Source organism: Suillus subaureus (genome assembly GCF_016647635.1).
Source record: "Suillus subaureus strain MN1 chromosome Unknown BJ212scaffold_14, whole genome shotgun sequence".
NCBI lineage: Eukaryota > Fungi > Basidiomycota > Agaricomycetes > Boletales > Suillaceae > Suillus > Suillus subaureus.
This window is the reverse complement of record NW_024538570.1, coordinates 145,609-173,086: the sequence shown is the minus strand read 5'-3', so window position 1 is coordinate 173,086 and position 27,478 is coordinate 145,609. Positions and strand designations below refer to the sequence as shown.

At 49.0% G+C, this 27,478-nt stretch overlaps 13 protein-coding genes across 13 annotated transcripts; 7 read left to right on the top strand and 6 right to left on the bottom strand.

The window, feature by feature from the left end:
• Positions 1–225: 225 nt before the first annotated feature.
• On the top strand, positions 226–1,062 carry BJ212DRAFT_1299271 (uncharacterized protein; the record flags this gene model as incomplete). The annotated part of the gene is made up of 6 exons (XM_041332837.1): positions 226–343; positions 377–437; positions 476–541; positions 628–759; positions 819–837; positions 943–1,062. 6 exons carry the CDS (start codon positions 226–228, stop codon positions 1,060–1,062), a joined length of 516 nt encoding a protein of 171 aa, XP_041193517.1.
• A 1,806-nt stretch (positions 1,063–2,868) lies between these two features.
• BJ212DRAFT_150830 (uncharacterized protein) lies at positions 2,869–4,730 on the bottom strand. Its single transcript, XM_041341632.1, has 8 exons — positions 4,515–4,730; positions 4,276–4,464; positions 4,120–4,230; positions 3,738–4,070; positions 3,537–3,685; positions 3,330–3,483; positions 3,085–3,279; positions 2,869–3,031 (listed from the first exon to the last, which is right to left on the bottom strand). The coding sequence occupies exons 1-8, from the start codon at positions 4,551–4,553 to the stop codon at positions 2,888–2,890; spliced, it is 1,314 nt and encodes a 437-aa protein (XP_041193516.1). The 5' UTR covers positions 4,554–4,730; the 3' UTR covers positions 2,869–2,887.
• On the top strand, positions 4,706–5,540 carry BJ212DRAFT_1270846 (Spt20 family-domain-containing protein; the record flags this gene model as incomplete). Its single annotated transcript, XM_041330921.1, has 4 exons — positions 4,706–4,849; positions 4,898–4,982; positions 5,032–5,225; positions 5,280–5,540. The coding sequence occupies 4 exons, from the start codon at positions 4,706–4,708 to the stop codon at positions 5,538–5,540; spliced, it is 684 nt and encodes a 227-aa protein (XP_041193515.1).
• Positions 5,504–7,059, top strand: BJ212DRAFT_150812 (uncharacterized protein). The gene has a single exon (XM_041341631.1). The coding sequence runs from the start codon at positions 5,584–5,586 to the stop codon at positions 6,706–6,708; it is 1,125 nt and encodes a 374-aa protein (XP_041193514.1). The 5' UTR covers positions 5,504–5,583; the 3' UTR covers positions 6,709–7,059.
• Positions 7,060–7,301: 242 nt separating this feature from the next.
• Positions 7,302–8,224, bottom strand: BJ212DRAFT_1350819 (uncharacterized protein). Its single transcript, XM_041335516.1, has 2 exons — positions 7,383–8,224; positions 7,302–7,324 (listed from the first exon to the last, which is right to left on the bottom strand). The coding sequence occupies exon 1, from the start codon at positions 8,078–8,080 to the stop codon at positions 7,463–7,465; it is 618 nt and encodes a 205-aa protein (XP_041193513.1). The 5' UTR covers positions 8,081–8,224; the 3' UTR covers positions 7,302–7,324; positions 7,383–7,462.
• Positions 8,225–12,960: 4,736 nt separating this feature from the next.
• On the top strand, positions 12,961–15,467 carry BJ212DRAFT_1350810 (cytidine deaminase-like protein). The gene is made up of 9 exons (XM_041335515.1): positions 12,961–13,006; positions 13,072–13,192; positions 13,244–13,370; positions 13,421–13,497; positions 13,689–14,033; positions 14,087–14,320; positions 14,373–14,548; positions 14,602–14,730; positions 14,778–15,467. Exons 2-9 carry the CDS (start codon positions 13,177–13,179, stop codon positions 15,327–15,329), a joined length of 1,656 nt encoding a protein of 551 aa, XP_041193512.1. The 5' UTR covers positions 12,961–13,006; positions 13,072–13,176; the 3' UTR covers positions 15,330–15,467.
• On the bottom strand, positions 15,352–16,786 carry BJ212DRAFT_150763 (Alpha/Beta hydrolase protein). The gene is made up of 9 exons (XM_041341624.1): positions 16,783–16,786; positions 16,577–16,714; positions 16,502–16,528; positions 16,327–16,448; positions 16,229–16,264; positions 16,113–16,169; positions 15,896–16,031; positions 15,751–15,842; positions 15,352–15,692 (listed from the first exon to the last, which is right to left on the bottom strand). Exons 2-9 carry the CDS (start codon positions 16,602–16,604, stop codon positions 15,438–15,440), a joined length of 753 nt encoding a protein of 250 aa, XP_041193511.1. The 5' UTR covers positions 16,605–16,714; positions 16,783–16,786; the 3' UTR covers positions 15,352–15,437.
• An 11-nt stretch (positions 16,787–16,797) lies between these two features.
• On the bottom strand, positions 16,798–18,256 carry BJ212DRAFT_150768 (dienelactone hydrolase). Its single transcript, XM_041341626.1, has 10 exons — positions 18,208–18,256; positions 18,063–18,155; positions 17,987–18,013; positions 17,812–17,933; positions 17,723–17,758; positions 17,615–17,668; positions 17,422–17,557; positions 17,279–17,370; positions 16,931–17,225; positions 16,798–16,883 (listed from the first exon to the last, which is right to left on the bottom strand). Exons 2-9 carry the CDS (start codon positions 18,088–18,090, stop codon positions 16,971–16,973), a joined length of 750 nt encoding a protein of 249 aa, XP_041193510.1. The 5' UTR covers positions 18,091–18,155; positions 18,208–18,256; the 3' UTR covers positions 16,798–16,883; positions 16,931–16,970.
• Positions 18,257–18,378: 122 nt separating this feature from the next.
• Positions 18,379–20,649, bottom strand: BJ212DRAFT_1480327 (uncharacterized protein; the record flags this gene model as incomplete). The annotated part of the gene is made up of 2 exons (XM_041340064.1): positions 18,379–18,598; positions 20,420–20,649. The coding sequence occupies 2 exons, from the start codon at positions 20,647–20,649 to the stop codon at positions 18,379–18,381; spliced, it is 450 nt and encodes a 149-aa protein (XP_041193509.1).
• A 3-nt stretch (positions 20,650–20,652) lies between these two features.
• BJ212DRAFT_1350788 (Alpha/Beta hydrolase protein) lies at positions 20,653–22,542 on the bottom strand. The gene is made up of 8 exons (XM_041335514.1): positions 22,107–22,542; positions 22,021–22,047; positions 21,845–21,966; positions 21,756–21,791; positions 21,647–21,700; positions 21,454–21,589; positions 21,311–21,402; positions 20,653–21,257 (listed from the first exon to the last, which is right to left on the bottom strand). Exons 1-8 carry the CDS (start codon positions 22,132–22,134, stop codon positions 21,003–21,005), a joined length of 750 nt encoding a protein of 249 aa, XP_041193508.1. The 5' UTR covers positions 22,135–22,542; the 3' UTR covers positions 20,653–21,002.
• Position 22,543: 1 nt separating this feature from the next.
• Positions 22,544–24,002, top strand: BJ212DRAFT_1350782 (uncharacterized protein). The gene is made up of 4 exons (XM_041335513.1): positions 22,544–22,910; positions 22,968–23,043; positions 23,093–23,409; positions 23,466–24,002. The coding sequence occupies exons 1-4, from the start codon at positions 22,730–22,732 to the stop codon at positions 23,918–23,920; spliced, it is 1,029 nt and encodes a 342-aa protein (XP_041193507.1). The 5' UTR covers positions 22,544–22,729; the 3' UTR covers positions 23,921–24,002.
• Positions 24,003–24,044: 42 nt separating this feature from the next.
• BJ212DRAFT_1446699 (uncharacterized protein) lies at positions 24,045–25,188 on the top strand (the record flags this gene model as incomplete). The annotated part of the gene is made up of 6 exons (XM_041338292.1): positions 24,045–24,161; positions 24,323–24,420; positions 24,508–24,551; positions 24,615–24,673; positions 24,742–24,913; positions 25,058–25,188. 6 exons carry the CDS (start codon positions 24,045–24,047, stop codon positions 25,186–25,188), a joined length of 621 nt encoding a protein of 206 aa, XP_041193506.1.
• A 60-nt stretch (positions 25,189–25,248) lies between these two features.
• BJ212DRAFT_150373 (uncharacterized protein) lies at positions 25,249–26,788 on the top strand. The gene is made up of 8 exons (XM_041341599.1): positions 25,249–25,577; positions 25,633–25,707; positions 25,767–25,788; positions 25,842–25,875; positions 25,928–25,997; positions 26,060–26,170; positions 26,243–26,494; positions 26,553–26,788. The coding sequence occupies exons 1-8, from the start codon at positions 25,491–25,493 to the stop codon at positions 26,607–26,609; spliced, it is 708 nt and encodes a 235-aa protein (XP_041193505.1). The 5' UTR covers positions 25,249–25,490; the 3' UTR covers positions 26,610–26,788.
• The last annotated feature ends 690 nt before the right edge of the window (positions 26,789–27,478 follow it).

The following is a 27,478-nucleotide window of genomic DNA, read 5'->3' as shown; positions in this document are numbered from 1 at the left end:
CACAAGCGATAACACCGCTTACAGGACATGGAATAATTGCAGGGTTGCACCAGAAGTTTTTTTAGATACGCGGACTGTTTTCTCTCATGTCAGTAAGGATACTTCGCTCTGCTATTCGCTGTCGTGACATACCATCGCTATGACCGCTGTCCATGTGGTAACCTGGGGCTCGATGGATTTGCTGCCGCCCTGGTGGCGGAAGGTTGTGCTGGCAAATTTGATGACATGAATGCGTTAAACATGCAAGGGGGGCTGCGGCGGAAAATATCGGCGACCAGTAGATATAATTATCAAAACACAAATGGCTACTGTGATGGCTACTGCACGCGATCTGGTGATAATTGTAAGCATTAAACGTAAACAGCCACACTGACAGGGGTAAAGCGAGATGTGGGCACGGTGACAGGAAGTGCCTCCCATCACCATGCTACTCCTCGGTGTTTCATTATTTCCATACCGTGATGGTACCGTCTAGTCAGGGTGTCAGAACCGCAGCATTAGACGGCGTAGTTGCGCCCCACGAGTCTGTTTCGTTTGAGAGGTATACGCAGCAAGTTGTTTCGTAGGACGATAGTGTCATGCCCCGATAACAGGCATCATATCGGGGGACGTGTTTGGATGTCCCAGAGGACAGGCCGTTGAGGAGGGCGTCGCGGAGTTTGTCGAGTCCCCTGAGGACGGTGACAGATCAGTTGGGTTGTCCGAGGATGCCTTCCATTGGGTTTCAGCACAAGGGCTATGCAGAACTATGCCGAATTCGTGCGTGATAATCATTGATGATTGTCACCCTTTTCTCGGATGCATCTGACGTCCCTCAGATTAAAAATGCGGGTAGCCGTAAGTCCGCATCGCAGAAGGAGGACAGTGGTGAAGGGGACCAACGACAGACCGAAATAATATAACTGAGGGTTTAGTGATAGAACATGTGGAACTTGATCAAAGAATGTGTTCCATACCGGCTTGCTGGGAGCACAGTGCATACACTCAACATATTCGGAAGGGGACAGCGCCCTGTCACCGATCTCCAAGTTCGGTGGCGGAGTCTGTTTGGTGAATGACTAGAACATTGATGGAATATTATACGAGTTCCAGCCTTCTAATCCAGTCGAGGACCCACGATCTCCCCTCAGTTCGAATCCAGGGACCTCTTCAAATACTGTCCCAGCCTTGAGCAGCAATACCTTTCAGACACAGTATTAGTGCCATTAAAGCTAGGTGAAGGAGCAGGAAGGAGCCCATCCATCTATTAATAATTCATCCTTTTCAACTTTTGGGGTCCTATGCGTGCGCAGCCCCAGGGCTCCCTGCAGAATAGCTCCCAGCCTTGGCACTGCCTCGTGGAGTTATCATGTGGCTCCCGATTTCAAACCTCCGGATCTTGGTGAAGATTCTGGACGGGGATCGTTATTACCAGTGAAGACGGCGAGAAAGTTTCCCGACAGCATCAACGAGATTGACCAAAACAAGCAGTCATCGATCCGTATATGCAGCCACAAATCGGTTAGCGCTGGAGGGTCGAGGCGATTAGCATCCGTCGAGGGGTGATGTGAGATCACAACTCACGAGCGCGATTCAAGCCGGGTATCGAGATACCACCGGGAGTGATTGCTGACTTCGATCATATTATGAGGAGTAACCCTGAGGAGTCAATGTGAATTACAGTTGGGTATTTTCGGGATAGCAGAGCCTGCCTCTGCATCCTGTGTGAGTACGTGTACGGAAATCATGTGTAAATACGAGAAGTACTCATGACTCGCAATGATTAAAAATATTCTTGGCAAATAAGTCTGAGCGTCTGCAAATTGAAAATCATTTGTACGTACTTAGCCACTGCCACTTTCATTGAGAAAGGTCCATATAGAATGTTCGGATAATCATAGCGACTGAATATGAATATGTAAAACCTACGGGCAGAGAAGCCATGTTACACAACCAGGGCCGTGACCCTTGCGTGAGTGAGGGTCTGGCACCATACGTACGATATCAATGTGCTCATCTCTCAGCCGATACAAGGATTCTTGCAGTTGGCTGAAGGGCATGTTCGGGAGAATACATGGTTTGCACACCGCATCCTCTGTCATTCCTTTATCATGGGTGCGTTCCTGGCAGGCAAAGGACCTTGCATAATTGCGAGATGCTCTTTAGGATACTAACTGTCATAGACTTTAGTCTAATCGAAGCAGGGTGTCAACAAGGATGCATGCTGGTGTTCAAAAGGAAGGCGTGTCAAACCTCAACATCAGCTTGCAGAAGGCGACCAGCGTTCAGAACTAGAGTCTAGATATCAATGCGTGACAATTTGCGTGTATATCTGTGTCATTGATGCATATTATAATATAGTAACACTCACTTTCGACAGCCAATTACACGAACCATGCCCAACGTTTTTGTGCATCATTCCCCTCACCCCTAGTCAAAAAGCACACGCCTCCTCAACTCTTTGCGTCATCGCAAAGAATGTACCGAGAATGAAAAGACCCAGGAATCGGTATGGCTGGACAAAGGGCTTCGTTATGCGCTGAGGAGGCGGCGGCGGCCTGCCATTGGGCTCCATAAGGCTCCGTTGGCAAGAGACGTACATGACTGTGGATCCGAACTGTGCACGAATGTCAAATTCACCTCATCGGCAATCAAAATTTGTCCATCGCCGAGCCGCAGCACCCAGTTCACGGACCTCAAATTATCTTCCAACCTCCAACTCAGTAACCAGATTCGGAAGTTGTCTTAGCAAGCTCCTGTGCAATGATCAACGTAATCAAGAGGAAACAACGTACAGTAAGTACTTTTCAGTCACATGTCAGAAAATAGTAGTCCCACCTAAAGCTCGCGCACGTAACATCCAATTGTGACAAAATCTCAATCAGAGAATTAAAATTTTCGAGACTACTTATACTTCTTCGATTCTGTTATCTTCGTCGCCGTCGTCGTCATCTCCTTGACCTCCAACACGCACCAGATCAGACCCATCGACTGTTTCTACGCCTTCGTCGCCTTTCAAAAGCTGGACGAGGCGCTCGATGTGTTCAGATACCTGAATGGTCTGAGAGATTCGGCTCCAAGGACGAATTGTGAGCAAAAACAGACCTTGTCGACAGTCTCCTCCATGTGTGCTCCTCTAACAATCTCATACACCCCATGATCCCTGAGATAATCTCGGCCCCATCGCGTGGTGCATAGAAGCAGGAGTGTCTCAACATGCGTCAAGCGCAAGACAGGATCTGGATCCCGTTTTTTCGTGGATGGAAGAAACTGAAGTGCGGATGGCAATTTTTCTTGGTCCTGGAAGGTAAACATCAGTAAGCTTGGGATGTCTACCACCACGATCGTACTTCTAGATCAAGTTCCTCTGGGCCTGCTAGCGGTAGCAAGATGTAAGGCAGTGCATCGATACCCGGGGCAGACAATGTCGATGGAGGAACGGCAACAGCTTCGGTGTCAGGAGATAGTATTGCTCGGTGAACTTGTGAAGAAAAAGCGCAGTTCCTGTGATCGAGACATTAGATTTACTCAATGTCAAAGCAAGGAAAATATCCTACTTCAAGGTCGAGGCAACACCACCACGTCGTATTGTGTCTTGATGTTCCGTGAACGCGAGTATCTTGGCGAGAGGATACTCATTGGTACTATTGGGATTCAAAGGATCCGTCGGTCGTGAAGTGACGAAGAATGTGCGACCAGCTGGAGACTAGTCGTTGTGGCTTTAGTGTCAAGATGTAATTGATTCTACACAAACTAACTGTGCTGATATTGGCAAAGACACTGGCGAGGAAGTGCAGCTCTCCTTTCCGCTTTCGGGAAGCTCTATCTCCGGAAGGATCTATCGATACGCCTTCTACGAACGCATCGATAAGGAGCGGTAAGGCGAGGATATCCTGCGGTTCTCCTGATGGATAGGGTACTGGTGCAGAACAGGTTCCAGAGCGGGACAGGGTTGGGAAAAGAGGACTTGGTGAGGATGGTGTTTTTAGCACGGGTACCTTTAAGGCTAAAAGGGCTGCGCATGGTGAAGATGAAGCGGTTAGATTGGAAATTAACATGGATGCCAGATCTGCAAGTATGGAATCTGCGTTCTGCGAAATGGTAAGGAGCTGCGAGACAAACGTAATATAGAGCACGAACCAAGATGTATGACACCAAGAAAGTGAGAAAAGCTGGTTCCGACAAAAATGGCACTAGCAGTGGTGAATCGGAAAGATTGACCAATGCACGGAAAGCATCGTGCGCAACGGCCTGTGACCATCATCGCTTGATCACAATTGAAATGGGTATACATACGAGTTGATCCCGGCATAAAAGCTTGAGATCACGGATAATATCCGTTTCCTTAGGTTTCTGTAAGCCTGCCCCTCCGAGGCCATGATAAAAAATGCTTCTATGTGGAGATCCTTCTGGCGTTTGCCCGAGCAGATTTGACAGGGCTATTTGTCGGACCTGTGGATTTTTATCCCTTAAGAATGGGATGAGCTTTAAACATGTTAAAACCTTTTGATTTAGTTGTCTCTAAAGACACGAACCTCCTTGAGTTGTGCCTCCATTGTACTTAAGTACAACATCCGTTATTATAATTCCCACGAGTGCTTAACAGATTGTGGACGATTACGTAAATGTCCTTGAACAGAAGTTGGACTGGTTATTGTAAGTCATCAGAGACTGTGACGGTCACGGTGGCATTGAAGCCATTAGCGAGCGCGTAAGTACGTCTGCAATGTCTTGTTACAACATTACGCGCTCGGCGGAACAACTACTAGACTCGTATGAAGACGCTGCACCATCTTTCTCGGTCCATCTCTATCCCGACTACTGGACGCTCAACAACGGATCCAAATTCCTGTACAATAATCCTATCGCGGTTCGTTGCTGAACTCAAGATACAGGAACTGTGCTGACTTGTCAATAGTCAATCCTTGATGACGTCCGAGCACACCGCATCCCGGTCGACTACCTTGAGCTTTTCGACTCCGCACGTGTGCCATTCTATGATGGTGAGTGGCCGGTCGTCCGTACAAGGTCCTCACTTTACGATTTCGTTAGGTTGCATGATTGTAGAGCTACTAGACTACCGCCCAAAGAAAGTAAAGGACCCGCCTCTCGAGAAACCTGAACGGAGCCGTGTTGCTCTGCACCCGAATGACGAGACACTCTGGGCGAATCTATGTCTCATGAACCAGCGTTCAGGTAATAAGTTCACAGATACGGAAGTACTTGAACTTGAAGCACAGATACTGGTATGTTATATTCGCGACCTTTTCTGCTGTATCTTATCTTCATTGTTATTGTAGCTACAAACATCACCTCCCCTATGTCTCGACCCAGACCCACATTTAACCCGTATCGCAAATCATACCCTCAGAGTTTCTACTCCAAGTATACCCATCTCCTTGAAACGCAAAGCAGCCGCCATTACACCCGAGGAAGATGAGTCTGACAAGACTCGTCGGGCTAAGATCATGCAGTTCATGAACCAGAGACAAAATCGGTCTCACGCTCCAAGGTATTTCGTATTGTCCCAAAGTAACCTCTTCCTGCTCACCTTCACTTAGTTATCGGATATTGGATACGATTCGTCGTGTCAAGGAAGTTCGCATGGCGGTTGGATTGGAAACACAGCCTTATCTCAAAGCCCAATTGGCACAAGCTGCCGCCCAGGCTCAAGCACAAACTCAGGCTCAGGGTCAAGCAGATTCCCAAGGTCTGAACCAAGCACAAGGTCAAATACCAGCTCCAGCGCCTACGCCGCAACCCCAGGCCGCTCAATTACAACCTACTCCCGTCTCAGCTGCGCCCGCACCGGCGTCAACACCAGCTCCCCAGCCAGTTGCTGACCAGAAACCCAAGTCAACAAAGAAGAAAGCCGATGCGATGCAGGCTTTCCAAATCACTCCTGAGATGTCACGCTCTTCTGCCACCCCTGTCCCACATCCTGTGGTGAACCAGCTTCAATCACAGCCGCGGCACGCTACCTCCCCCTCACCCCGTGTAAGCGCGCCTTCGCCGCTCCCGTCTGTACAGTCACCTGCGCAAAGGTTCACGCAATCACCACGCCCTCCATCATCGCAAGCGCCGCACTCCTCACCTCTCGCAGCTGGTTCACAACTCCCCCCAACAATACAACGCCCTCCAACCGCCGCCCATCAATTCTTGCCAATTGCTTCACCGCAAAGTTCTCAACCCAAGCCTGCTACGCCCCAAGTTGCTTATCTATCTCAGTCGACACCTTCCCCTGCACAAGCCGGGCAACAGGCTGGCGCAGCGCAGCTGGCTCCTGGACAACATCTGATGCAGCAGCATGCTCAAGGTCAAGGTCACACTCAAGCGCAGATATATCAGCTTCAACAGATGCAACTGCACCACCCACAAACTCGATTGATGCAGGCTCAGGCTCAGGCGCAAGCGCAGGCTCAGGCGCACCAGGCTCAGTCTCAGTCTCAGGCTCAGGCTCAGGCCCAGGCCCAGCAGGCGCAGGCCCAAGCTCAGGCCCAGCAGGCCCAGGCCCAAGCTCAGGCCCAGGCCCAAGCTCAACACGCACAGGCTCAGCAAGCCCACCACGCACAGGTGCAGGCTCAGGCTCAGGCTCAGGCCAAGCTCAGGCCCAGGCCCAGGCTCAGGCTCAGGCTCACCACGCACAAGTTCAGGCTCACCACGCACAGGTGCAGGTGCAGGCCCAGGCTCAAGCCCAGCCCCAAGCCCACGTGCAAGCCGAACGTATGACACCGCAGAATTCACAATCGCGAAGCCCCTTGCCTGGACATCCTACAGCTCGAAACAGCCCGATGCTCCAGAATCAAGCCAGAGGCTCTCCTATGCTCCAAAACCAGGCCAGAGGGTCGCCCATGCCCAATTCTAACCCGCTCCCACCCCAACCTACACAAGCTGCACAGCACCCGGGCATGGCGCAGCAGCAGTACAACTTTGCACCAATGCAGTACAGGCCAGCCGGGCAGGACCAGCAGCAGCACCAAATGATAATGCCACAGTACTCAATGTATCCATATATGAGCTATGCCGTACCTGCAGGACGAGGCTACCAGTGGAATGTTGGACGGGGGATGCCAAATCAGGCCCAGGTGAATGGGCAGGCAGCGGTGGGGATGCAACAGCAGATGCAGATGCCGATGCAAATGCAAATGCAGATGCAGATGCAGATGCAGATGGCAGGTGTAAAGCCTACACAGGGAACAGGACGGTAGTGTAGCACTTTTGTATTATTATTATTCGTGTTTCTAATGATGTACTATTGCGGTTTTGTGGATTGTTTGTGCAGTATCTATAGAAGACGGACTACAGTAGGTGCTACGTCTATGATACATTTTTCATCAATGATCATCTGGATCTGGAATTTAATCAATGTCATGTATACGATCATGGTGGACAAGGTGCCTTACGAAAGTTACCATTAGGAGAATCTTTCCATGTACTTAAACGCTGTCAAAATTATGAATGAAACTACGTGAAATCCTTGCGACTACAATATCTCTAGTGTCCTAACGTCCATCATGTCGTGAATAGAAGCCACGTCCCTGACTTGCGCAATAATATTGTGATCTGACGCAATTCTTTTGTACACCCCACCACGCTGCTGTGCTAACAAAAGCGCGCCAAAACGCTGTCCAAGGCGAACGATCAACCTCAACGCTCGCGAGTGAAACTCCAAATCAGCCGGCTCATCTTCTCCATGAGACCCGCTGAGTAATGTGTTTGATGGAGACTCAGGCTCTGGCCAATCGTCATCCGCGCTCTGCACCTCGTCTGAAAGGTCAGACAGTTCAAGGTCATACCGATTCCACGAACGAACGAGCAAGAACGGCTGCCGAGTGGACCTTGCCCGCGAGAACTGAACCAGCTTATCTTCTGTGGTGATTAACATGTCTTGAAGACCGTCTGCCTTGACTTCGTATGTGAGACATGACTCCCCGTCTTGACTACGCCTCCGTCTGACTGCTGTGACAGGAAATGCGATGCAAGGCAGATGTAGCCTGCGACTCGCGAAACGAGGTGTGCTCAGGTTGTCGAGCCGGGCATATAGTGTCGAAGCAAGCTTCACAAGAATAGCATCTCGCAACGACGAGATTGATGTCTGCATCTGATCTTCGGATAGAGATGGTGGGGTGTATGGCGGGGCTTTGTACGATGTAATGTCGGCTGGCAGACAGCTATTGAATTCGGATGATGTTCCGACCCAGTTCAGGGCAGTGATGTCTCCTGATTGAGCGACGATCTCTTGCAAGAGCCGGCCAAGAGCGTTTTGCTTTGTCTCGCCGTATATTACAGGTAGGTGGACGCCGAAGATGCCAAACAATGAGTATGCGATGTCTTCTTGCAACGTCGTAACACGTGTCGATGCCCAGCGCAGTTTCTCTTGTGCACCTGACATGCCTGGACGGAAGGCGACGAGGGCCTCTGCGTCTATGCCCGTCGCCTCCTCCAATTCCTGTATGATAGCGACAGACTCCTTGTGGTTGGGGGAACGATCATCGAGATATAGCGTCCAATCTGCTTGGTAAAATAGAACGACATTGGGAGCGAGGAACTCCTGAACGGTCCATCCCCGCGTATTCCAAGTGCTGTTTGCGAGTGCGCCAGACTTCGACGAAGGTGGAACGTCTGACAGGTAGATGGTGGTAAGAGCTGAGTGGCGATACCAGACAAACATGGAGTTGACCGATCGTTGAACCTCAATATGATTATTCTGGTCGATGCAGCACGTGTCGCTCCATGCCCAACGATGACCCATATCACGAACTGTTTTGCAGAATGTCTGCAACTTCACCATGGTCCCGTCTGGATCCAAATCATATATGGCCTTGTCCTGAATGTCGTGCAGCAGCGGCTCCTTGCTTTCCCACCTATGCGACAACATGACCCAGCTGAAGTACTTCGCGACCACTTCTTCGATAGGCCCCGTCTGGAGGGGTACTACATGTGTCATCGAGAATGATAAGATTTCCTTGTACTCTGTGCTTTTCATGAACGCATTGATTTGTGCCTCTCGATTACATAAATGACCAGTGGATGTGTCGAGTAGACGAAGTGGGGCACTTTCTAGCCGAGCTTGGACGACTTGTCGAGTAGTGCTGTCTACCTCAGATGGACTGACATACTTCTGGCGCAGCTCTGGAAAAAAGGTTAATCGTGTTCACGTTGACGCATGAGCAGTATAGGGCTTACTTCGTATCTGCGGGTCGGGTGCATCATCTAACTTGGAGAGCATGGTGCTAAAGGCTTCAATTGCTTCATCATAGCGTCGAACGTTGTAAAGCGCTGCATGCTTCAGTTCGTACCCAAGATACGACGATGGGTTGAGTTCAATGGCCTGTGCATCAATAGTATCAGTATGATTGTAAGTTATAATTATCATCTGCACCTTTTCCGCGTCATGGAGGGCCTCAGCATAGAGGTTTCGTTCTAAATTTGCCTTGCTGCGGCGCACAAAAAGGGACTCGCAAGACGAGTCAAGCCTGATCCCTAATGAATACGATTCAACGGCTGTCTCATAATTGCCTGCAGCAACGGCCTCGTCTCCCTTTGAAACACAGCGCGCAGTATAGTTTTTCTTGAAGGCTAAATGACGACCACAGAGTAAGTCTTTGTTCAAGTTCGTCTAAGACTTTAAAGGACTCACCAGTGGACCATTCGAGGAAACTGTCTTCTGCAGCTCTGTCAATCTTGCTCATCATATATTGGTAAGATTCGACGGCTTCGGCCACCTGATCTGCGCGAAGGAATGCGTTGCACCGTATTTTATTCGCAGTTTGCCATAGGGAGTCAAAGTCCCAGCCGAAGAGCTGTTCAGTACATTATCAGCCAGTAGAAGTCAACACTGTGGCTTTGTAGCAACGTACCACCGTGAATATCTCCAATCCATGGTCAACAAGTGCTTTGCTAGAGAATAGGTCTGTTATAGTGGGAATACTATCGTTGAGTCTATCAGCAGCTTCGCTGTACCGCTCGTCTTCGAAAGCAATCTTTGCAAGCTCCACGCGTAGATACGACTGACAATGTGTTCAAAAGTGAGAAACTCGTGAGGGCTGCCACAAAGCTCACGTTAATGATGCTGCATAAAAGTGCATCTGAGTGTTGAGCGAGGTCCTCAACTCGCCGTATTGCCTCATCGTGGTGGTTCGCGTTGAAAAGCGAGATAGCCTGTGAAAATGAAAAAAAGGAGTCTTAGCGTGACAAACCGATGAACAGAAAAAGTTTCGAGAGTACCTTGATCAGTAGTAAAAGTTCAATTATTACTGGATCGCGATTCGAAAATACGAAAGCGAGATCAAAAGCTTCCATGGCATTCCAAAGTTGCTGTTTGCCGCAGAGGGCAATACTCTTAGAAATGTAACCTGATAACGAGGGCCGAATTGCAATGGACTATGTCACCAAGTAGAGTCAACGCCACTAGGGTTATGGTAAGCAGAGCGTTTTACCTTGACTGCGTCTTGAAGTGCATTGTCCCACTCGGAGTTTCGCGCCCTTCCAATGGAGCGGTTGGCGTAGGAGTTGTGATTGTTAACATTCGCGTCGATCTCTTGGGACAGTAGGTCCTCAACGGTATGCAGGTCTCCAGCAACGAATGCGTTGCGGATCGTCGTGTCTATAGCAAAGATCTGCATGGAGAAAGGTCACGTTCACTGATAGAGAGGCTAAATAATAATGGATTGGAGCGTACGTGTGTGTCGCTGCGAGAAAAGAGTTGCTGTCTCCGTGCATCTTCACCCTCCGCTATCTTTTCTTCCACGCCTTGCTCGAGTATGTCTTTGATAGACTGGAACCAAACCTTCCCTCGGTCATCTCCACTGGCAGGCAATTCTCCATCGGGAGAAATTACAACAGATTCAACCCCTGTGGTGGGTTCAAGCGCCTGTCCCTTTGTGGTCCGAGTCCACAGCCGCACGATCTTGTCGTCCGAGGAGGTGGTAATGGAGGACCCATCATAAGATATGGTCATCGAGTCGGAGCGAGTGTGACCAGTGCGAAGTTTAACAATGTGGTCTCCACTCAACGAGTTCCAAAAATTGAGTGTTTTGCTGTCTGATGAAACGGAGACAAGCTGTTGGCCATCAGGTGACCACGCAACGCTTTGAGTCCAAGAGATGGTGTTGATCTGGAGAAGGAGCTCGGTATTATCGGTGCGCCACACCCAGATAGCATCCAACGATCCGGAAACTAATTTTAGCCCATCCGGGCTGAATGCCAAATTGTACACTGCAGAAGGATGATCCTTGAGTGTTCCGAGGACGGTGCCAGTCTCCACATCCCATACAATAACTGTTTTATTGCCGGACCCACCGGCGAGTCTCTTGCCATCGGGGGAGAAGCACACCGAGTACACCCAGTTTATGTGCTTCACCAGCCGACTGAATGTCATCCAATTGCTTTCGACGTCCCAGACGATGACAGTCTCATGTCCTCCGCTGGCAATTCGCCTCTCATCTGGCGATATGGCGACCGAAAACACGCCGTTTCTCTGGTGTCCCTCGAACCCGAATGGCCCTCCTAGCAATACCCCATTCTGCAGATCCCAAATTCGCAGGGTACCGTCTTTTGCAGCAGTGATGACCCTTCGGCCGTCTTTGAAGAACGCAAATGCCTTCATTGAGTCCTTGTGCCCTCGCATCGTCTGTGCTGGCCCCAGTTGACCTCTCACATTAAGACACATATTTTGTGTGACATCAAGCACCCCTAACATGTTTGCGTTGGTCTAGACAGAGAGATAAGGGGTCAGTAGGATTTGAAGTTGACGTGGAGCGTACGTTGGCTAGGATCTTGTGTGTTGAGTAGCGTTGGATTTCTGCCCATAACCCATTAAGTGCTTTTCTAGGGTTCTTGCTGACTTCCTATCACGTTGCTGCGGCATGGATCTCATTTGCTTCTTCCATCAGCCCCTCTTCATAGAGGCCCGTCATATACCAATAACCCTTCATCATGTGCACAGTACAGTGAATATGCATGGCAATTCTGCAACCAAATATATCTTGTACGCAGCAAATTATCATTTGTAACGCTTCGCCACAAGATCAACGAGGCCTAGAACGATCACTAGACGCTAATATTGTCTGCGATGTTATATGGGAGTATGCGTGTTTCAAGTGGCGATTTCATCATTGACATCAACATCATCTGCGATGGCATGTTGACTATTTTTCCCTCTCGAGAGGGAGTCGGTATCGGTGAACCTATTTAATGCAAAAGCGCCTTCAAGATGTCGATTCTTGGCCCTTGAGTGCAAGATAAAACACCACCAACGCAGAATTTTTAACTGATCATGATCAGTGATTCGATATCTGGAGACTGTTATTGTTACTTGAGTACTTAGTGTCTGACCTCTAACACGTTTCCAGCGACATCGTCTGCGTTCGACGTGATTCCTGCAATCTCGTGAGTCAAAAATTTGGTGGTACGTGTACCAATGGATGTTCCCGAAAGAACGTGCACCCAAGTGCCGGAGCATCCACGGGCATGGCCGTAATGAGAATGTGTGTTTTATGAAACCGCCCTGTAGGTGAGACGAAAAGATCTGGTTCAAGCTGATTGACCCAGTGGGTTACTTGGAGTTGCAAGATGTCGGTCACTGTCTCGACATCGTCCTAGAGTGGGACTACGTGCGGAGTTCTCATGCTAGTGAGAGTCATATTGCGGTGAGCTCTGGCGACAATGCGATGTGGGTGCAGTCACAGAATCAGGGCAGACGTTGTTATAGCCACAATAACAAGGATCTTGGCTGCCGGTGACCAAAAAATAGGTCGAAAGCATTACTGAGGCGACTTTGACGAGGCGGGGGACCGGCAGGGAGCGAAGAAAGGTTGCCGAAGAGTAAAAGTGTTAAAACATATTTGTACAATAGAAGGAGTGGGCAAGCGAGAGGGTGAATGACGCGGTTAGTGAGACTCGGGGGGTTTAAATAAAGTTACGTAAGATTACAGGAGGTGATAGAGATTGACAAACTAACAATTTAAAGTTCCCGAGCTAATAAAATACTCCTCAGAAATCCGACGAAATTCATCGCAGAAAAAAAGTGAGCACTATATATATCTGCCATATCCACGGCAGATATTTACAGTCAAATAATATTTTATGTAGGAGTCGGGAAAGCTAATATCAGTACTAACTCCAATATATATATATATTCATTTCCTAATCGATGATCGATGACTGGATCAAAGTTAGTCTCATACCACCATCGTGATGTCCCAACCTATTGGTATGATCAAACTTGCACGCACCTAGATCCTATTTGACTACCCTACAAAAGCTCTGTTTTCAGTCTATGACAAGACTAATCTCCTCGATCTTGCACAGGGACTTCATAGTGCTGGAGTCCGTCTCCTTGGTTCGGGAGGTACCGCGAAGACAATCAGGGAGGCTGGAACACCCATCGAGTGAGTTCTGCGTGCTTCTTCACTTACTTTACTGATCTAGAGCACACTAGGGATGTTTTTGATATTACCAAGGCACCTGAGATCCTCGGAGGTAGGGTGAAGACGCTTCATCCTGCCGTTCATGGCGGTAAGATATCTACCTTATACACAAGTGCGCAACGTTTGACTGATGTGGTACAACAAGGCATACTCGCACGTTCTATCCCTTCTGACTGAGCAAGACCTCAAGGCTCAAAATATCTCCCCCATCTCCATTGTTATCTGCAACCTCTATCCCTTTTACATCAACCATCTCTAAACCGAGCTGCACACTCGCAGATGCTGTCGAAGACATCGACATCGGTGGTGTCACCTTACTTCGCGCAGCCGCCAAGAACCACGAGCGTGTCTCCGTCCTCTCGGATCCTACTGACTACCGCGCGTTCCTGGAGGCGTTCCAGCAGGGCCAGGGCGATGTCGGGCAGACGCTCCGCAACAGGCTCGCTCTGAAGGCGTTTGAGATGACTGCAAAGTATGATGACGCGATTAGCGGGTATTTCCGCGAGCAGTATGCATCGACGCCCGAGAGCGGACCAGTCCAGCGCATGGTGCTTAGGTACGGCGCTAACCCTCACCAAAAACCAGCGCAGACTTTCGTGGCTGAGGGCGAATTGCCATTCAAAGGTGCGATCTCTTATTTTATCTGATAGACGTTTTGTTGACTTTGGATGGTATAGTTCTCAGCGGGTCCCCAGGCTACATCAATTTATTAGATGCCCTTAATTCTTATGCGCTCGTAAAGGAGCTTCAAGAAGCATTAAACCTCCCTGCTGCCGCTTCCTTCAAACATGTCTCTCCTGCTGGTGCAGCTGTAGGTTTGGAACTTGACGAAACTGAGAAGCACGTGTACGGCGTTGAAGATCTCAAAGAGCCCCTGACGCCTTTAGCATGCGCATACGCTCGCGCTCGAGGTATGTCATGCGATGAACTTGAACTCCATATGCAACAAAGATCTTGTTTTAGGTGCCGACCGCATGTCGTCATTTGGAGACTTCATTGCACTCTCTGCGCCATGTGACCTTGCCACAGCACGCATCATCTCCAGGGAAGTATCCGATGGCATCATTGCGCCAGGCTACAGCCCCGAAGCACTGGAAGTTCTCAAAAAGAAAAAGGCAGGAAAGTACTGTGTCCTGGAGGTACGTTCACTCGATCACACAGCTTTATTGCGTTTGCTAACGCTACCAAAAAGATGGACCCGTCATACAAGCCCTCAGATATCGAGACGCGCCAAGTATACGGTGTCAGCCTCCAGCAGCGCCGAAATGACATCAAAATCGATGCCAAGCTCTTCGAAAATCTCGTCACCAAGAACAAAGATGTATATCCCTGCTCTCTCCGTAACACACAATCATAACTATTCCATAGGTCCCAACGCAAGCGCTGACAGACCTCATCGTTGCGACCCTCGCGGTCAAGTACACGCAGTCTAACAGCGTCTCGTACGCCAAGAACGGTGCTATCATCGGCCTGGGCGCCGGACAGCAGTCGCGCATCCACTGCACGCGGCTCGCAGGATCCAAAGCGGACAACTGGTGGTTACGACACCACCCGCGTGTCCTCGCGCTCCCATTCAAAAAGGGTGTTAAGCGCGCAGAGAAAGCGAACGCGATCGACCTCTTTGTGAGCGGAGAGGTACTCGAGGGCGGCGAGCGTGCCCAGTGGGAGGGACAATTTGAGGAGGTGCCCGCGCCGCTCAGCGAGTTGGAGAAGAAGGAGTGGGCGGTGAAGTTGGATGGGGTTGCGTGTTCGAGTGACGCATTTTTCCCATTTGCGGATAATGTGCACCGAGCTAGGAAGAGCGGAGTAAGGTACCTCGCTGCGCCTAGCGGAAGTGTGATGGACGAGGAGTGCATCAAGGCCGCGGATGAGCATGAGATGGTGTTTGCACACACCTCACTCAGGCTCTTTCACCACTGAGGATGAGGGCTTCCGTAAAAAATGTAACAACGGTAAAATGTGCTTGTATATCATTATCATTGTATTTGAGGTCGAATTGTACCTCCTGCAACGCCACGAACATGCAGCTCACAGGTGCTCCAGGAGGAACTCTACGCTAGCCAGGAACGACCCCTCTTTTCCAGCCTTGATCAGTGGGTCGCTTAAATCACCACGGACAGCAAACCCATGCGTGCATCCAGGAAAATATTCGCGCCTGTATCCTGGAGCGAACTTCCCATCGCCGAAAATCTCATCGGCCTTTGCCTGAGCTTCTGCGGAGAACAGCCTATCGTTCTCGCATGAGTTAATCAGGAGAGGCGCTACTGATTTGGAAAAGTATGTCTAAAAGAATGAATTCAGCAGGAGAGTGCCATACAGCTATGATGATGATGTAGGTTACCTCGAGGTCGTCGGGGAGATTCAAAAGCGAGGGGTGGGAGACGACAGCGCATTGGATAACGTTGTCGAATGCGAGGTCAAAGGTGTAACGACCTACAGTGCATATCAAGTTAAGAGGAAGAAATGATGGAATACAGGGGACGTACCGCCGAAGCAGTAACCTGTGGCTCCAAACTTGGTCACGCCTTCCTCTTTGAGCGCAGCGATGACCTTGTCAAGTGGGGGGCGAGTGGCCTCGGCGTTATGTGTAGCAAGCCATCCGTAGAAATCGAATGATTTATCCTAGAAAGTGGACATGGACGAGGACATGGGTCAGAGCTCGGGATACTTATTAATGAAGGTATCAGCCAAGAATAAACTGACGTTCAAGGCCTTATCAGCAGGAATACTATCGCCGTTTAAATAGTCGATCGCGACGACCTGTATCCATAACATCAATATCGTATCCTGGACTTGTACGTACTATGGTTTGTGCAAACCTTGAAGCCGTTTTTGGCAAAGTCATCAGCCAGGAGCTGTTGTGGGGTATGTACCTCTTTTAGTAGATGTGGTGTACTATGTCACAAGGGTGGGGTACCTGAGCATTGATGAGCTCGATACCGAAGGCGTCCGGTAGGAAGAGGACGACTTTGTCCTTGGCATAATCAGCAGCAGGGGTGGCGACGTAGCAAGCGACACCAGCGATGGTCTCGAGTGTTCCTAGCGAAGCCACTGATGAACAATGCGACGTGGCAAGTTGGAAAAGTGCTTACCTGAAGGTTCACCCTCGTGACGTACGCCTGTTCACTATCAGTGCTCGATGTAGACGGGGATGATATACAACGCACCTTGGATGCAGTCCTTGCAGAAACTCATACTTGGGAGTGGTTAGAGGAGGATTGAGAGTGATTAGAGGGATGCTCCGTCATATATGCAGTTCATCGCAAAGTTGTCCAGGTTGTTAAAATCAACTGATGACAGAGCGTCTGAGCATTCAAACTTTGTCATCGAATTGGAAGGTGACACCCAAGCTGGGCGATTTTGAAAGTCTTACTTTACTTCATCGCTATTTCACCTGCATGACGCGCACATACACTCCGATATTGCTGGCATGGCTAACGACGTGGCTACAACTGCGGCATGTCATACGACGATCTTAGTTTTGCATTTGAGATTGCATATTGGCTTTGGATTGATCGTACCATACACAGAGACTCTATGACGCTGCAACGACAAGACTTCTTACAAGTGCTCCAGGAAGAACTCCACAGTAGCCTTGAACGCTCCCTCTTTCCCAGCTTTGACCAGCGGATCTTTGATATCCCCACGTACAGCAAAGCCGTGCGTGCATCCAGGGAAGTACTCGCGCTTGTACCCTGGGGCGAATTTCCCATCGCCAAAGATCTCATCGGCCTTGGCTTGGGCTGCGGCAGGGAACATATGATCAATTTCACAGGAGTTGATAAGGAGAGGCGCCTGTGATGTAGAAAAGTACGTCTAGAAATAATGAGTTCAGAGGGGGAAACACTATGCCGGACAATATGCATTACCTCGAGGTCATTGGGGACCTTCAAGAGCGAGGGGTGGGAGACTACGGCACACTGAATGGCATTGTCGAATGCAAGGTCAAAAGTATAACGACCTGATATATATCAGTAAGTAGAGAAACAAATAGTTGAATGGGGAGATGTACCGCCGAAGCAGTAGCCAGTGGCTCCGAACTTGGTGACACCTTCCTCTTTGAGCACGGCAATGACCTTATCAAGGGAAGGGCGGGTCTGCTCGTTTCCATGTTTAGCAAACCATGCCTCGCGGTTAAACGAGGCAGACTGTGAGTGAATATGGGGTCAGAGCTTGAGACGCAAAGGAAATCAATCAAAACTAACGTTCATGATGTCAGCGGGAAGACTATCGCCGTTGAAGTAGTCAACCGCGACGACCTGCAGAATGCAATTAGTCTCACATCCGGGTATCCTACGTGCTTGGGTGCAAACCTTGAAGCCGTTGGTCGCAAAGTCATCAGCGAGGAGCTGTGTCCATCCTGGTCAACGTGTTGGGACCAAGGTAGCACGAACGGACGTACCTTGGTATTGATAAGCTCGATACCGAAAACATCCGGCAGGAAGAGGATGACTTTGTCCTTGGGATAGTCAACAGTAGGGGTGGCGACGTAGCAAGCGACACCGTCAATGATATCGATCGTTCCTAATGAAGACACTGATGAACAATATGACATGGCGAATTGAAAAACTACTTACCTTGAGGCTCACCCGCGTGGCGTACACCTGTTTGCAATTAGTACTCAGTACCGATTGCGAGGATATAAGACAGCACCTTGAATACAGTCCTTGCAGAAACTCATATTTGGGTGTGGTTGGTTGGTTGGTTAGGAGAGGGTTGAGAGTCATCGTACCACCCTGTAGTTCACTGTTATATCTAATCAGATCATGTACGTGGGAACTACAGGTATTGCTGGCACCTTAATGGATGTATCGATAACTTCCCGCAGCATTTAGAACGCTGCTCTAGTTCTAAACGTTTCAGGCTATCGTGCCACTGTCAAATGTCAGTCTTTGCAAGTCCGCACGTCTGACTGACCCAGTTCTAGATTGATATCTAGAAGGGGGGGACTTCTAGGTTTAAATCATGTTTAAACATCGCCTTCAAACACCGCGACGATGTCGCAAACCTCTGGTACTACATCTCCAGTCTCAACGATATCCACAACAAGATGCGAATCACCATCTTCGATGGCTGCTTGTAACGCACGTACCACTAAAACTTCAGTGTGTCGACGAAGCTCGAGCATCCAATCATAGTATAGCACTTCGCGCAAATCCTCGTGCGGCAAACGCACTTCTTGGATTTGGCTTCGGAAGTAATTTGTTTACGTGTGAGTACTGGTGGATTGGAGGGATGGAAATCGTAGATTATGTTCAATATTACTGGTATCGAATAGGGAGTAAACGCGTGTCTCGAGGAGGGTGGGAACGGTTGGACGGCGATCTTCCGGCAAGGTCCGACGCACCCTATCGAAGTACTTTAGAGCTCTCATTGACGGTTACGGTGTATGGTCATTCGAGTGCTGTAGCCTAAAATGATAACTGAAGTATTGAATGCCCAACTTAGCTTTTGGTACCACGAGGGATCTCCTTGCTGTGTGCCGTGTAACCTGGTGTGGCAGCCAGATGCACCTTCTTTCGATGTTGACGGGGACCAAAGTTGAGCGCTCTGAGCACGCCCATCCATGGCTACTGTATTCCGCCGCACTTTCACTCAGGGACAAGGAACAATGTTGGCGAAACTTCTATCAAGATACCAACACTCTTCCAAGTTCCTCTTCCTCGTCAACCGTGTCCGTGTCCCTCGCACCTATCCAACACTCGCCCGATCACTCTTGAGCTCCCCACGCTAATGATCCAGCGGTACCCTTTGATGGAAAGTACCGCACAGGCAATAATATTAATCCTCTTTATCTTTATCTTTGACACCCCCTTTTTCACTTCCATCATCATAACGCGCGCTCCTGTATGATCTTGGGCTTTGACTACACAGCAGAAAATATCACGTCTGTCACGAATCACGATCAGAAATGAAGTGACGCCTCGTTGGCTCTATTACACACATCGAGAGAGTTCCATGAGCTACCCTTCGAGGCCAACATATCTAATAGACGAACAGATTCAAGTTGCGTGTTTGTACGTTTGGATCCGACAGAACCCTCCATACTTTGAGCCGGAGGGGATGTACTCGCAGGTCAAACTTGAGGCCCCCGGACCATCCTAAGGCGCGTAGGTGAGTCATATGGTTGAATTCTGTTTCCGCAGCGACCTCCTCATACTCGCTTTATAGATACCAAGCAAGTTCATGTTTTTGCAGCAATCTTGAGATGTTTCACAAGTTTGTGACTGGGTCAGACATGCACTGACAAACATAGATGCTAACCAAAGCAACAACAACAGCGAGGAAGGAGAAACGCATTTCTGTGTGAGGTGATATGGAATTTTCTGATGGGGATATCTGAGAATGGGGGAACACTATTGGACCAGTTTTTATAAGTATCCTGCATATACTTATGGGCACGATTCTGATCGATTTGGCAGAATTGTTGTTGCTGTCAGGTGGCAGAAATTTCGGTAGAACCTGCAGGCGCGTTCAACTGATTACGCGTTACTGTTGTGTTAGGGGTATATTCCATGATATGTGAGTTCTCCCGCATGAATTACTGTTTTGAATCGCCTTCGAGTTTGAATCTGTCTCTTCGTAGCACTCCATTTTCGCAATCTGGAAATCCACTTATACTATCTGTGTGCTACTAGTAAAGGACAACTGTTCCGTTCTGTGACCTGGCATCCGCTGCCTCAGTGGCCGTGATACTACTTCCTTTTGGTATGTGCCATTACAGTGATTGATTGATACTTATAATTACTACACACTAGCTACTGTATTTTTCATCTCCTGTATGACTGCACAGTGCTCTGTACCGTACAGTCGAGGGTATCGAGGACACCATATGACATACGGTACGATACGGGCGGTAGTAACCGTATGGCTACCGTACGTTGTACGGCCGTAACTATATACGGTTACGGTCCAGCCCCAAATTGATCATATCGCCGATTAGTGTGATCGACACTTGCATAGATCGTTGTACGCGCATTTATAACGTCTCATTTACGCAAAAGACTGACTTCGCGCATGGTGGAATTGAGACAATGAAGGATAAGGCCCAAAGCCCCTGCGGAATCGGGCGAACAATGATGAGTTCGAGGAACAACAGTGGTCCGGGTGTCATCACAAGGAATGGGTGTGGTGTCCCAAATGATTGCAAAGCCTTCCCGGCCCTCCGGAATTCATCTTCGTCATCCTCTGCCAGCTCGAGCATTTGATATAACTGATACAGATCCACATCATCGTCCATGTTTAGGTTTAGAATATGTGTTTAGAATCTAGATATATTTGGTCTGTATGTTGGAACATATTTCTGGATGTTGTACTATCGAAGCTCCCAAAATAAGATTTGAAATGATATCTAGGATTCTAAATTCTGCGGGTGCAGGAAATCACTACATGATCTCTTATATACCGTCCATAGACACGGTGAGCACATGACATTCGCATGGAGATCCATTGCTGGCATGCTTACACGACCAGCGACGTGGTACGACTGGACATGTCGTGCAACAATCTCAGTTGTGTATTTGAAATTGCATATTGAAATTGTATTTGAATTGAATCGTACCACACACGCAAATCTTATAACAGACAGACTGCTCACAGGTGCGCGAGGAAGAACTCCACAGCGGCCTTGAATGCGCCCTCCTTCCCGGCTTTGATCAGCGGGTCTGAGACATCCCCACGTACAGCAAACCCATGCGTACAACCAGGGAAATACTCGCGCTTGTACCCTGGGGCGAATTTCCCATCGCCAAACATTTCATCAGCCTTTGCTTGGGCTGCGGCAGGGAACATTTGATCGACTTCACAGGAGTTGATCAGGAGAGGTGCCCGCGATTTGGAAAAGTACGTCTAGAAATAATGAGTTCAGAGGGGAAAACGCTATGCCGGACAGTATGCGTTACCTCGAGGTCTTCGGGCACCTTCAAGAGCGAGGGGTGGGAGACCACGGCGCACTGGATGGCATTGTCGAATGCAAGATCAAAAACGTAACGACCTGACACGCATTGTCAGGTAGAGGAAGAAGTAGGCGAGTGAAGGAACATACCGCCGAAGCAATAGCCAGTTGCGCCAAACTTGGTGACACCTTCCGCTTTGAGTGCAGCGATGACCTTATCGAGGGGTGGGCGGGTCTGCTCGGCGCCGTGGTTGGAGAGCCATCCCATGAAATCAAACGAGGGAGACTGTGAGCGGGCACGGGATCAGAGTGTGCAATGCAGAGGAAATCGGGCACAACTGACGTTCATGGCATCAGCAGCAAGTCTACCGCCGTTTAAGTAGTCGACTGCAACGACCTGTACGATGCCATCAGTCCAACACCCGTGCATGCTATGAGATTTGGATGCAAACTTTGAAGCCATTTTTTGCAAAGTCATCTGCGAGAAGCTGGTGTGGGAATCGTCAGTCTAAGTGAGAGGAATGATGTACGAAAGGCATACCTTGGCATTACTGAGCTCGATACCAAAAACATCGGGTAGGAACAGGACGACTTTGTCCTTAGGATAGTCGACAGTGGGCGTGGCGATGTAGCAAGCGACACCAGCGATGGTTTCAAGTTTGCCTGGTGACGAGACTGATGAGAAAGTGCAAGATAGTGAATTAGAAAAGTCCTTACCCACAGGCTCACCCTCGTGGCGTACTCCTGTTGGTAATCTCAATCAGTGATCAGCATTCACGATGGTCGATTGGATATAAACACACCTTGGATGCAGTGCTTGCAGAAACTCATGTTTGGATGTGGTTTGAGGGCTTGAGAGTGTTTGGATGTTCTTCTGATATCGAATTATATAAGGCTCACACCAATCGGAAGGTTTTCACGATGTCAAGCTGATAGGGAACATATGACGCACATGGCTGACATATTCTTAGCAACCAATCCCCGAGTGGCGAGAACATGCAACACAAGCGGCATGGTACGGAGATGCGTCTTACATCGCTGGTGTTAGTGTACATGCCATTTCCATTCATGCCAGAGTAAGCTGGTATGACACAGTGAGAACGCTTTGGGAGTGCTTAGTACAAGATCATATGTAACGCCGAACCGACTGCTCCGTGTTTCGTGTGTACCAGAAGCAAAGTATAAAGTACTAAGAAAAGCGAACATGATTGCAATGACGGCCAGACCGGTCGTGGCTCGGGCCGCCGCGTGACCTGCATTGATCGGTTACAATGAATTTCTTTTTATAGCAACCCAAAACTAACCTCCTCCCGGCCTGAGAGCTTCAGGCCCGCACAGTCGAACAAAGTTCGTCGAGCTCGCTGTTTCCTTACGATTCTCGGTTTACACTGAGAATCAAAGATTTGTTAAAATCTATCCGGGTACGATGCCACCACAGCCAGGAATGTTCGCCCTGCCATATGCATCAACCCACAAGGCGCGCACAGACATTATTCAACCAGACAACATGCCCATGTCAATTTCTTATTCGAATATGCAGCCCCCTCAGGGTCCTAATCCTCATTATCATAATGCTCATCCAATTGCAGGTCCATCCCGCGTGCAGGGTATGTCTTTATTTCTTGCCTTCGCAAGTATACGTACTAACCTGCATGCAAACAAAGACGATCCAAAACGAGAGAAAAAGAGAAAGGATATATCAGGCAAAGTAGGAAAAGAGATGTTAGACCGTAGAGACGAGTATGTCCCTCCCAACCATTTTTCTCATCTCCGCTCAACTTCGTGTTAGAGGACGACACTTCACTGAAAATATCTCTGCACTCCACAGCGCCGCAATGCAGCTCGCTTCTCGTCCAGAAACTCATCCTCTTTATAACCTCCGCTTGTATCCCATTTCTCTCGAACGCTCCGCCTTACTCGCCCAGCACGCGTTCGAAGAAAAGCATAGTTTGGAATCAATACAGACCGCTTATGAGGAGGAACGCGAAAGAGTCGAAGAAGAATGGCGCAAAGGTCGTGATCGTATACGAGAAAGACTCCTCGAAGGCATAGAAGAGCGCAGACGGCGTGCAAGAGAGGAAAAAGAAGGCGAGGGAACCGTAAACGGTACGTCACTCACTCTCACTCGATATCCTCCAATTTTTATTCACCGCTTCAATCAGACGCAACGCTAGATGCTCAGTCTCGGTCCCATATCACTCGGAAACTGCGCAATAAAGTCGGCACTTCCCCTCCTCCAACACCCCTCGCACTTCGAGGAGAGAACCTTGTCAATGGTTCGCTTGGAAGCAATACGCCCATTACAACCGGCCCTTTCACTAACCCCCACTCCCTCTCCGTCGACGAGCTACCTTCGCCTTTCCCTTTCCCCCTCACGGCCGTCACCCTCACTAATCCGTCTTCAGGTGCCGGTGGTAACTCCGGCGCCAATGGCTCCAGGCGTCGTACCAAAGGCGCGGGGCTTCACTCAAGCATGGTCGGCGTTGGCGGCCTAGGCAAGAGTATAGCAATGCTAGGCCCCAGCAAAGAAGCGGACATAGAGGCAGATTTGATGGAAATTCGGAGGGGCAGCAAACGGCGTAGAGCAGCGGCCGTGTCTTCTGGCAAGGTCTCGTAGGCACCCTCGTGTTCTTTTTGATTTTGAAATTGTACCATATCTTATCATCGGAAGTCGGAAGTCGGAGATCTATTTAGCTTCCCGTTTACCCATAAGCGGGCTCTTTAATCTTCACTTTGTGCACATGGACGAGTCTGAGGTCGCTCTTCCTGCTAAACGCGTGTTTCCACCGTTGTATGTATCGACTGGTGACGCGTCCATCGACAGGCTGGCATTCTTCCACGTTCTAGAAAGATTAAAGGTATAGATCTACATTACTCGATGTACGGACCCCTGCACTCATGCACTTTCGAGTAGACTCAAAAGCGCACAGGATGGGTCGATAACAAGGAACATATTCCTACCCTCCAAAGATGCAGCTGAATCACTTACACCACCCGATTTTGCAGATCCCAAATGCAGAGAGGTTCGCGATGCATAGCATGGCATGACTCACTCACTCGCGTGTCTGATAGTATATCAGATCACATGTACCGCATGGCTATACTCGCTATGTGTACGTCTGACAGCAGCGCTCGATATTTCCAAGTGCGTTGCTTCTATTGTAGATGAGTTAAGGAATGACATGTTTATGGCGATGTCTCAAGATGCGTTATGATGGCTGTCGTGCACGACCTTGCTGAAGCGCAAGGTAAATCCATAACATATATTATGTTTTCTCGTGTTGCAAAGATCAGCACTGATGACATGGCAGTGGGTGACATCACGCCTCGAGAAGGAATTTCGAAACAGGAAAAGCAGCGCTTAGAGGCGGTCAGCCATTCATACCTTACAACACCCCAAGTCGTACCTCTGACTCAAAAATACCTTTTACCATATAGGAAGCGATGCACAATTTTGTGCATGATATGCTCCATGGTTCCCTAGCAGCGCTACGAATCGAAGCTCTCTGGAACGCAAGTCTTGCATCGCTCAAGATGGCTCAATTCAAGGCTGATGCTTTACGCAGGAATACGAGAAGGGGAGAAACGAATGAAGCAAGGTTCGTCAAAGGTTTGTCTTTTGCTATTCCTACTGCCGTGCTTTGATTTATTGTTGACGTGTCTGTAGACCTTGATAGACTGGAGATGGCACTGCAAGGTATGTAGTTGGGTTGTCATCGTGTTAAGTTCATGATATATTCATGTGCGTGCGTAGCAAGCGAGTATGAAACGGCGCATGGGCTGGATCTTCAGCCGTTTTTTGATTCCAGCTTGCCTTATTTGCGTCATCCGGAGGTCAAGCGGTGGGGTGAGGATTTGGCACAGACTCGTTCGCGGTCGCACTAGCTGGAACTGGTTGATATGATCGTTAAACGCATCGTGTTATCATTCCGATTCCGTCATTCGTGGAGCCAGCTGTGCCTGTATTATGCAATGAATTTGTGAAAGAATGACGTTCCTTGCGTACAATGTCTCAAGACGGAAGTTTGGACGGCATAGTTTCTTCAGGTCTGCAGGCGCCTGCAGGGGTGTTTATGTGATTTCATATCGACTCGGATATCGCCCGAGCTCTCAGCTGACTCGATGAGCGCTTGTATGATTGCCTATACTTATCAGCCTCGCTCCCACCCCGGTATGTAGCACCGCAGATGACCGCACCCAAGGCTACGAGCAAAACCTTCAGTATCCGTACGTTGACATGGGAACGCCATAAAAAGCTGAAGCAAAACACAGATGTACGCCTGGTCTTCATGGCTTTGGTATCTAATTAATCTGAACATCTTCATACAGGTCGTCATCACACTTGGTCCAATTCCTATCGATGGGGACAGCGTGATGGGTCAACTCAATGCAATACCTTGGAAGGTACGCAGCCACCAGCCTCCACTTAGCAGGGCAAAGACGAGTATGTGACATAGTACCAGATCCTTTCGTTTCCAGCCAATAGTGAAGTAGTACTGGCTCCGAACTCGACTTGAGTGGTTGAAACTCTACTACAGGCGATACATGTCGTGTGGTTACTATACACCCAAAGTGAAGTTTTATTATTATTTCCTCATTTCATGTAACTGATGAGGTTTTGAAGGATCGCGGTTAGCACAGTCAAGGAAAAGGAGAATTTTGTTTTGACCCCCCAGATCAGTGAAATACTTACGGTATGGTGTTATCTGTGTTACCCGATTACCAGTTTCAAACTTGTGACATTTGATTCCTGAAGGAAGGCACAGAGACTATACTGAAGTTTAACCAGGAAGGCAGGTTGCAATGGATCTCGGCACCCCAATCTTACGGTAAAAATATCATCCATGGTGGCCTCACTGTGGAACGGGTATGTGCCTCAACAGATTTCGAGGATAAGTAGGATGACTGATGCTTGCCTCTAATATGTTGAATTCAGCAGGCTGAGCCAACTCAGGCTCGATTTATATCTGACGATTGGGTGATCAAGAATGAATATGAGGAAACCAGACTTGCTCTATGTTTAGTCGACCACGACGATACACGTCTACCCATCGTTGATCTGGGCAGGCTCCCGTCCGTCCCTGTGCTACTTTTCAGTACTGCGCTGACGACACCTCATGTAGAAAGGATCAAAGATTCACATTTAATGGACAGCTATGTGTGCAAGCTTACGCCATGGCAGAACAGACGGGTGCGTTTGTACGTTTTTTCAATAGGGGATTGCCTAAATCTCATATCCTCGTTCCCAGTGGGAAAGCCGATGGAATCCGATAATTGCGCAGCTGCTCTGTTCCCGTGGCCCATAGCTCTAGCCGATCTCCCTGAGGTGCGTGTCATCGGTGCATTGCTGAGTATCCTTCATTCATACCATCGATATGAAGACCACATTCATACTTTATACCCAGCACAATGGATTGACGAGGCTTGAGGAGCCCTTCTAACCTCGGGTTGTTTGTACTTTAGAGTAGAATACAATCTCCTGGGGGGCATTTTCTTCATCAATGATCTCGGGAAGTCCTCGATGCGTTCCTGATTCCCAATGTAAGTATGTATGAAAATAAAATGAAAATGAACGCAGACAATACTATGTGGCGAAAGAAGTAAGAGCGAAGCCTAAGGAGAGAATAGGGAGGTGCACATCGTGTACTCAGCGCATGGTGGCAGATGGATGCAGTCGCCAGCGAAATGAATGCTGGGCCCCGGGTGAGGAAGCGTGGATGTACACGCTGTGAGAGAGCGGATCACAATTCACGCGCACGAATCAGCAGCAGAGGTGCGGCACGCAGGAGGATGATGGGGGCTGCGGGCCTTGGGAAAGCGAGGGGTAGTACACCATGGTGCACAGGGATAGTATAGGGAGTTGCATTGAGGAGGTGCGGCAGGGAGTGCAGGAGTGATGCATCCACCAGTGGGTGCACGTACGTAGTCATCTAGGGTCTCGTCAGTATTAGGTATAACGAGACACGTAGCACCGGCACCGATAAATCATGACGCAGTAGTTCGATAGTCGCACAGTAAGCGGACGCCGCAACGCACGCGTGGATTATGTATTGAAGTTGCCAATGGAGGGACATTCAATGCCTGTTCAACACTCATAGTGAAAGAGGTTCCAGTGAACATGGTTGACGGCAGTCAATCTCATACAAAGTTTCGTCACCAACATCACTTGCCGCAT